Source organism: Tachysurus fulvidraco, chromosome 10 (assembly GCF_022655615.1).
Source record: "Tachysurus fulvidraco isolate hzauxx_2018 chromosome 10, HZAU_PFXX_2.0, whole genome shotgun sequence".
NCBI classification, from domain to species: Eukaryota; Metazoa; Chordata; class Actinopteri; order Siluriformes; family Bagridae; genus Tachysurus; species Tachysurus fulvidraco.
The window spans coordinates 7551811-7561810 of NC_062527.1; the positions used below are offsets into that span (position 1 = coordinate 7551811).

Consider the following 10000-nt stretch of genomic DNA (forward strand, 5'->3'; position numbering starts at 1 on the left):
GAATTACATGATTTCAGTCAAAATCATGAAAATTACACACACACACGCACGCACACACACACACGCACGCACACACACACACACACACACACACACACACACACACACACACACACACACACACACACACACACAAAGTTTAACTAATGTTCCTTGCTGGTTTTAGAGTTTTGTCTTAAGCACATTATGTAATACATACAACTAACTATAATAGGTTTTTTTATTTCTGCCTCTGTTTTCTTGTCCTTATAGACAGATCCTCCGGTGTTGTATCCTTTTTGAACGTATACTTTGCAGTTCAATGTTCTTGTGTAAGTTTGGCTGGAACCATAACACAAAAGGCTTTTAATGTAATACTTGTAACACTAATATTATGAGACAAAAGCTATGCAGAGGAACTTATTTAACAGGACACTTACATAAACATGTTATTTTTAGTAAGTAAAATTTGTAACATGGACCTTTAAAACCAGCTGGAATTCTTAATCTTTCCTAAACATGCTATTTTAATAAAATAAAGGTTATTTAGTCTTAATCAAAGACCTCAGATTTCCTCTGTGCTTCTCCAATTTCTACTTTACCTCTCTGCATTCTACAGCCTCTTCTACTTCCTTTCCAGCCTCTGTATGATCATCTACAAAAGTAAGTACACCTACCTGAATAAAGTAATCAAGCAGCAGAAGAACAAAATAAATCTCGGTGTGTGTGTGCAAGTACATGATAGAATGAAACAATATTTATTAAGGGGATTGTTTGATAATTAAGGGGTTCTGGCACTTTCCTCAATCTTCATCTTACGTTCCAAGTGAGCAAAAGTAACACAGATGTTGTGTGACGCAGGTCAGATGTTGAGTTACCCTGACAAATATTTGGCACTAGATGTGTGCTTGCTCCTGCTGATGGCAGCATTTGAGATCTTGAGAGTCTATTGGGGTAAGATAGAGCTGCCGAAGCTGCTTGACCTGAATAATACAGGTTTTATCTTTATTTATTTAATTCATGCATGGATGATGTACTTTGTTTTTCATATTATTCATTTATAGCTACATCTCTTTATCTCACTCAGGAGTGAGAGGCAACCTGCAGGAGAGTGAGAGATATGTAGGTGCAAGTCTCCTCCTCACAGGAGCCACAGTTCTGCTCTCAGTGTACTACCTGGTGTGGCAGTCGTACATGCTAAGAGCTGATGTCATCATTAACGCCATCCTGCTCTGCATCTATGGCCTCTCTGTAGTAGCCAGCTTCGGAGTGCTTGCACGATTCACCAGGTTAGACTTCGGGGGTCGGATGTTACATCGCTCTACATGACATATAAGTATGAGCATAGAGACAAGGATGCAGTGACATGAGATTTAACAGCATTGATATTTTTTTCCCTATACAAGCCACAAATGCTTTATTTGTTGGGAGCTTAGAAATGATGCTATTAATCAGAGATTAATCATATCTCAAGGACTAAATTATATACAGCACATTAAACACAAGACGTTCACTCCAGCTTTGCTCTTTATGCTACTTTCAGTATAAAATATGAGGCTATTTGTAGTTCAGTGTGTCAGTCAAGTACTATTTTAGAGACTTGCAGTAACATGCATCAAACCATGCATGTGCACTGTGTTTTTAAACATACAGTAATTAAAAACTTGAGGACTTTGTCAAATACTTGCTTTTACAGCTTCATACCCTTGATAGCTCCTCATCTGAACAGACTCCTGTGGAGAAAGACAAAATGTTACAAAGAAAAAAATACATGCACCCCAGAAGGATAAACTGCATGTGGGTAAATTTAACAGACTGACAGTAAAGTCATGTTAAGTCTGGATACAGACAAATACCTATAATTACCTATTTTAAATACCGAAATATGTTTTGAATTTATTTTGTGATGTACAGTAGAATGCACGTCGTGTCATGATGCATCTCTCAGTTTTACAAAAAAATGTCAAAAACATGAAGTTTTAATGAAGAACTCAGGTTTTCTAACATCAGCACTACTTGATCGTTTGATTTCTCTTTACACAGATTACATCATTCCTTGATATTTTTTACCCATTGTTTATAGGGAATGAATGAAATCAGCTTGTTTTCTAAGCTTCGGACTTGGTGTGAATTATTTATTCACCAGTCATTCATGAGTCGACACTTTATCTGCAGCATAATGCTGGTGTGGCTGATTCTTTGTCCCTATACGCATTAAATATGCTTTTGTGTTGTGCTTGACGCCACAGAACCACTTCCGTCCAGCCGGGCTGTGTTACAGCATTAACCTGTCTGCTGAAACTTTATAAATTAACGGTGAAACTACAGAAATAAAAAAAATATATATATCAGAATTCAATAGACATCAATAGATATGCTACCTGCCATTCTATAACTTACATACTTTCAGGTATACTGTTGAAATATGAACTAGACGGAGTGGACGTTAAGCAGAAAGTAAACAATATGAACAAAAACCTGGATAGAGCAAATTGCACTTTTAAAAAGATTAAATACTAAAAATTCTCATTATTTCTCATTTTGTTGTATTTCTGATATTGTTGTATTTTGTAAAGATCGAATTTAAATACATCCTCTGCACAGAAACAGAATAAAAACATTATTCAGATGTCCATAAACAAACAAACAAACAAATATAAACCCGACAAATATTCACTCCCTTTATTTTAACAATCTAAATTAGGACTAGTATTTGTCTTTTCGAATCCACCGTGTTGCACTTACCTTATCTTGGATCAGTCAAGGACACTCAAGTCTAAAGAGGCGTACAGTAAGAGCTGTCTGTGCTTAAATATTCATGTGAATTTAAATGACACTGCTGCCCAAGCCAGATTTTGCTGCTCTACCTGTCAGTGTTATCTGAGACGTTGTATTCCGCTGCAGATCTTCACACCTCTACACAGGTCTTCATGCCGCTTGCTCCTCACACTTCATTCTCTCTGTCGTGATATCTTTCAAATATTTTTTCTTTGGCCGTTTCACAGCCTAATTTTTGAAGTTTTTTTTTAAATAATCTTATCAGATATTTATGAAGCTGTTCATCACAGAGGGATGTTAAAATCAAACAAAAGTCCATACTTGCTAGTAAAAATCATCATCTCTAATCTCATGATCTGGCATTGATACAGTAGATAATAGCTGCTATCTGGTTAGGATTGAGATCCTCCTCAGTAGCAGGAGTTGCCTCTTGAACTCCTCCTGCATATAATTTCAGTTAGATTGGTGTTGGCTGGAGATCAGTAACAAAGCATAAAATTAAGATTTTTCTGTTTCAAACAGTGATGTTAGTACTTTTGTGAAATGACATTTGGGAAGTGTTTCATAGATGTGTAGAATCTTAGAAGCTAAGCTAATTTGTTAGTAGTTTATCTAATGTTAGTGATTAACCAAATGGCCTTGATTGTTATGGTATGTTTTAACATCTGGCTGGTGTTTGAAATTGTTGAAAACTTGTTAACGATGGTGCAAATAAAGACTTACAATCCTCCTCTTGTCTACCTGCGACAGATGTGAGCTAATTTACTAGCAATTAACTTGCAGGTTAGCAAAGTCAGCTAGTGTTAGTGCTAACTAGTGATGTTATGTTTAGTATTAGAATAGATGAAGCTCAATATGTGGATGAAGCTTGTTTTTTTTCTTGTAATGTTACCTGCTTTCAAAGAGAAATTAAAGCCTTGTTTAAGGATGAGTTCACGTTTGGTTTCGAGTAGCTTCTATACTGTCAGAATTCTCCATGCAATTTGTGGCTTGTTGTTAACAATATATTTTGGAGTGATATCATTTAGCAGTTAAATGCTGTAAAAGTCTTTATTCATTTTACCTCTAACAGTGTGCAGCTATGGCATTGAGAACACAAATAGAACAACACAAATAGCTAGAATGCTCAGATTCAAGAAGCTGTATCTGGCCCTCTGGGTTGTTGATCAGATGATCGGGGTTTAAGCCCCAACACTGCCAAGCTGCAACTGTTGGGCCCTTGTGCAAGGCCCTTAACCTTCCCTGCTCCAGGGGCACTGTTATCATGTCTGACCCTGTGCTCTGACCCCAGCCTCCAAAGTTGGGATATGCGAAGAAAGAATTTTACTGTGCTGTAATGTATACTGTATGTGACAAAATAAAGACTTATATTCTATTCTTCTATCAGTGTGAGTGTTAGTTGGCTAATGTTATAATATTACATTTTTATAGCATAGATTGTGCAACTTTTAATAAGCATGAAATGTGAAAAGATGGGAATTTTTAGTTTTTGGATATTTAAAAAAAGGAAGTAAAATAGTGTATTGTTATACATAGATTATTTTAGCAGTTTGAAATTTTCACTCAAATGTTTGCTTGTTTACTTGAATTGAAAACAAGAATGACTGTGTGAATGAATGATTTGTTCCATTTTAAATTTTTTGTTCTTTCTTTTTTCAGTGTTTACTCATGACACACAAGGTCTGCTGATGGTCTAAATCTGTGTCTTCTGCTGCACTTCCTCTGAGTTATGGACATCATACTCCCTACTGCACCAGTGAAGCTCCTCTGTCTCAGCAAAAACAGTGGTTTGAAGTAGGATAAGAGAATTGAAAATATATAATTAGCTAATAGATATTGAAAACAATCAGTGTAGTTATTTGTATTTTTGTATTGAATGATTTCCTCCTATTTATAAGGATATCTGGCACTGCTGCAAGATATCAGATTTTGCAGCTGTAATGTAACTCAACCAAAGTGACTAGAAGTGTGTACCTAATAACCTGTCAATTCTCAAACTGATGTCAATTTTAAATGATGAAGCAATTCACTCACAAAGTGATGTTCTTCATAAATATATTTTGATAAGGTTTTTTAATATGTTATATTTTTCTTATAATAAAAGCCTCTCAATTAAAAGATCCTATACTCTCATTGTGAGACTGAACTAACAAACCACTGTATTCAGAAGTGTTTTATGTACCAAGGGTGTCAGTAATCCCAGAGCTGACTGAATGCGATACTGATATCTCAGAAGTTACTACACACTGGCTAGTAAATGCAGATCAAAATACTAATCTCAATAACAATATCAAGGTTCAGTGTTCATAATCACGTGTGATATGTTTATGCCGTATTTTGGTACAGAAATGTTTTAAATAACATTGTACCATGGGAAAATGTTGCCCTTATTTAATTATTTTAAATTTGTCCAGTAGAGGGAGTGTGTGTTTGTTTGAGATGAGGACATTAGTTTGAGATGAGGACATGAGACTGAGATGAGGACATGAGATTGAGATGAGGACATGAGTTTGAGATGAGGACATGTGATTGAGATGAGTTCATGTGATTGAGATGAGGACATGATTTTGAGATGAGGACATGAGTTTGAGATGAGAACATGATTTTGAGATGAGTTCATGTGACTGAGATGAGAACATGAGTTTGAGATAGGGAATTGAGTTTGAGATGAGTTCAAATGATTGAGATGAGGACATGAGATTGAGATGAGTTCATGAGATTGAGATGAAGACATAACACTGAGATGAGGACATGAGATTGAGATGAGGACATGAGATTGAGATGAGTTCATGAGATTGAGATGAAGACATAACACTGAGATGAGGACATGAGATTGAGATGAGGACATGAGATTGAGATGAGTTCATGAGATTGAGATGAAGACATAACACTGAGATGAGGACATGAGATTGAGATGAGGACATATGATTAAGATGAGGACATGAGACTGAGATGAGGAAGTCCGCTGCAGTTTGCTGTTAATAGTTCAGATTTACATTTTTAGTGACCAATCTGATCGTACAATTATCTTAGTCTTAGTTTTAAAGTTTATTTTGCAGGTTGGACTGGAGGTCTCCATACATGGGGGAATTAACTCTTTTTTATCAGCATGACTTTAGGGACATCCTGTATAATGACAATCGTCATGGTTCTGTAGTTATAATGCCTGTTAGTGATATTTATAATAGTTATTGTGCTTGGTTTCTTGTGAACTAATACTAAATCATACTTTATGTTATGATTTGTATGTAATATAACAGCATATCGGAATGTTTGTGATGGTGAAAGCGAGAGCCAGAGTGTCTAAAACTAAAACTAAAAGGAGAAAAGGATGAAAATCAAAGTGTTTTTCACTGCCATTGAAAAAAAGGAGGACAGAGGCTTTCAGGTTGATGTAGCCTTGGCAGCCGATATCCAAACCAAGGCTCTGTTCCACAGGGCTGTTCCTTTCTCATTAAGTTGTTTGAAGCCACCTCTCCCTGACCGTACTGAGTTACACACCTGCTGAAACAGTCTCCTCTGACATAGAAATCAAGAACTATGTGGTGGCCTAGTGATTAAGGTGCTGGACTATCAATCAATCGGAAGGTTGTGAGTTCGATTCCCATGTCCACCAGTCTGCCACTGCTGGGCCCCTGAGCAAGGCTCTTAACCCTGAGTTGTATAAAATGAGATAAAAATGTAAGTCACTCTGGATAAAGGTATGCACTTTTTACACACCAAATGATCAACATTACACGTGTTATAATAGCTGTATTATCACGTTTCCCTCTGGTGCGTCTTCTTCTGGGGGTAAAGACGCACAGTTGACCTGTCAATCAAACCCCGTGGCCCCGCCCAACGCGTGAGGTCTCAGCCTAGCACCTGTCGTTGATGCGCGCCGCGCGCTCACTCGCTGTTTTCCGCGTGAGCGCAAGTGCTGCGTTTCCTTGGCTACTATTCAGCACGCGCGATACCGTGTTCAGATCCACATCAGCGCAACACAGCTTATGGGTTGTTTACTGAAATGGTACCTTAATCACCCGGTTTTCTCTGTTACTCAGTAAAAACGGTCGTTTCTACAGTGGACTGGATCTGTTCCCTTTCCTCAGGTAAATAAGTTTATTCATTATTTCTGTTAATCTTGATTTTTTGATGGTTTGTCTTAAATGAAAACGGTAACTAAACTATACACCGAGTGGAATTGCTATAAATATTATTATTATGCTTAAATATTTACTCGCCATTTAGTTATTATGGTATTTCTCTTATCTGTATCCTACACAAGAAACTTTAGAGTACACTACTAATGTGTCGTTCATGAACGAGTCGACTCTTTGAGTCGGCTCTTCCAGGAGAACATTGAGAACCAAAGCACAAAGGCGAGTTGTTTTCTCTCTTCTTTTGTTTTGTTCTTTTTGGAGCTGTAGACAATGCTACTGCTCTTTCCGTGTGATCTAATCAGTGTGCTCCCATTCAAAACAAACAAAAAAAACATCTGAACTGTCACTTAGAGCTCAAGAAGAGCCTTGTGTTTGACTCACCTACAGTATATGGATGAGGGTCTATATGAAGGTCTCCTGTCATATAGAACCTGCATTGTTTGAACTTGGAGTATTAGAGGAAACTGTTACTTAAAATAATATATGAAGTAAATCATCATAATGAAGCACAATACACAGCAGGAATAAACTGTACACATGCAGGGATGCTTGTATTTGTGTACTTTTGTGGTGCCTTAAAACTAGTTCTAGAAATAAATTCTGTGATATTTAGGGGAAAAAGACAAAACAAGCAAAATGATCTGAGTCACTATTATATAGTAGACGTTCGATTTACATATGTGATCATCTTAAATAAAGGTGTTTACAAACTCTGTAATTTATGAAGGAGTGTCTCAAATGGACATGTATGTAGTTAGGTTGAAGCTGGGCTCATTCACACTGTATGAGATGATCCTAATAAAACAGACTACAAAACAGCCTTTGCCATAAAGATCCTCCTGTAACAGACCAGTGATTAAAGACAACTTTCTTTCTGTGTTCTGCTCATATGGTACATCGGTGTGACTCTGGCTCATACAGGAAATGAAGTCACATGAACAGAAACTTCCACAGAAAGTGAGCTGGGGCTAACAGGGACATATTATTCTGTCAGTTAGTATGTTTCTTTTATGTTTCACGCCATCCTTATTTTTGTTGGCTTTTACATGAGTGTTGTATTAATGCTAACAATCAGATTGCCTGAACTTTGTTGTCAGCCGTGTTTGTATGTCCCTTATTATTCAGTGTATGTATTTTCTCAAACAAAAGGGTGTTTTTGCACTACATGACAACTTGCTGTGCCTAGCGTACATGACTTAAATAATTCAGAGCAGCTTCATTTTAAATTTAAAAGTGTCAACCCTAAAATGTTTGCTGCTAGTTAACCTTTGTGCTCTAACATTCAGTGTTCCACTCCTCGATTTTCAGCAGTTCTAGTAAATCATATTGCTATTTTAATAATTGACTACACGTTGTCTGATTTTCCAGTGTGAATGCAGCATTTGCACTTGAAACGTTTGCAGTAAATTATTTCAGGATGGTTTCTAGATAGCAGATGGGGACAAACCGCTGAAGTACATCACAGTGAACTGTATGATGCTTCAGATGCAATTAACAGTAGAGGTTTGAGGGGATTTTTTAAGATTAATTGTCTTTTTTTGTGCAAAAGATAGCATTTCTTTCATACCCTACAAGATAAAGTATGTAGTGGACGTAGTGTCTGATTTAAGACATGGCCTAAACTGGAAAACCGGGGAGCGTGTCACATGAGAGGATAGTATTCTAAACAAAGTCAGTGTAAAATTCAACACCGCACTGAGCGCATCATTACTGAACACTGCTTAAGCAGGACACACTTTCCAGGAAGCAAGTACTGTAACTGGAATGTTAGACAGATCTTCTCTCAGATGTTTAGCACGGTTTGTGGTATGATTTTAGCATGAAATATAAATCCCACTCAATTCTAATCATTTTCAGTTGCTGGCAGTTTTAGTTTTCACTTTTGTTTTCTTTCTTATTGGTTTTGAAACTGATTAATTGACCTACACAGTAAAATTCCACATACTAAAATGCTTGTTGTATTGTTGTGTTGCCCGATCTCTATCTGTCAGACCTTTATCAAAATAAAAGTGTTTCCTTATCCCTGGGGATTTTGGTTTTACATAGAATTGATGGGACCGAGGGATAAACAGATCAAATTTATGGCCTGCACTTCCTCTTGGTTTGTTGCCATACGTTCTCTCAGTTTGTTTCATCAAAAAAGGCAAACCTCCATTCGCTCCAGAGTCATCAGCGTTACTGATTGATAGGGCAACATGAAGCTCTTTGGTTGCCCATTGTGGTTTCAACTGGTCTGTGTTATGCTTATGAAAGGCATCTTTATTTGCGTTGCACATGGAGTAAATGACCATTATTGCAACCCGTTCCTTTGTTTTCCGAGGCTTACAAATCGAACTTAAGTGCATGAAGTGGTGTGGCGACACATTTGTCTGCGGCTTTTTAAGATTAATGATATGACCGTGTATTTACCAATGCTACTGTGACTATAGAGTCAGAAATAGATGCGGTATTGAAACTCCATGCATGTTTTTCACTGGCAAGTTCTTTTCTTTATTTTGATCTTTTCATGTTTAAAAGCATCTGTTGATTTTAGTGACATTATATACAGTGATGGACAAATACTGGGCATGAAACAGCTTCAATATGCTGACAATTTTTTGTTTTTGAAAGTTTTATCTATAAGTTTGAAAGACTCCAAATATGATTTCAGTCTGAGTAGCATTCGTTTTATCTTGATATGTTTAACAGTGAGGTGAGTGCACATTGTGCTAGAAAGAGAATTAAATGAAAGCTTTCTGCTTTGCTTTGTTCTGCTTTTGTTAGTTTTGTTAATGTTTCCACATATGTTCATGTTCCTGATCCTCAGCTGTACATTAATACACCTAGTATGAAATCTTCTACTGATCCTACCTTGACGTTTGAAGTACAGCACTAAAGTCACAGCATCAAGGTGACTTTAAAAACATGTTATGATTAAACATATGAAATGTAAACCTGTGGAAAGCTTAATAGAGACGATCCATCACAGTGTTGTGTGGCCATGATAAAGTCAGTAGAAAGTACAGTAGGGTTTTTTGTTTTTTTTTACTCAGGTTGTGTAACCTAGGATGCCAGTCCTTTTTTTTATTATTATTATTCACTCCTGATATGATTGCACCAGT

The 10000-nt window shown here is 36.8% G+C and overlaps 2 protein-coding genes across 2 annotated transcripts in view; both read left to right on the forward strand.

The window, feature by feature from the left end:
- The window catches only part of LOC113659957 (transmembrane protein 80-like), a 5347-nt gene extending 814 nt beyond the window's left edge, over positions 1-4533 (forward strand). The window contains exons 2-6 of the mRNA XM_027173060.2: positions 253-269; positions 549-642; positions 841-933; positions 1067-1268; positions 4417-4533. Of these exons, the coding sequence (XP_027028861.2) occupies positions 253-269; positions 549-642; positions 841-933; positions 1067-1268; positions 4417-4429 (419 nt within the window). The 3' untranslated portion in view covers positions 4430-4533. The remainder of the gene's footprint in view (positions 1-252; positions 270-548; positions 643-840; positions 934-1066; positions 1269-4416) is intronic.
- Positions 4534-6641: 2108 nt separating this feature from the next.
- Positions 6642-10000, forward strand: part of eps8l2 (EPS8 like 2) — a 26666-nt gene continuing 23307 nt past the window's right edge. The window contains exon 1 of the mRNA XM_027173228.2: positions 6642-6848. The gene's annotated coding sequence lies outside the window, so the exon portion shown is untranslated. The remainder of the gene's footprint in view (positions 6849-10000) is intronic.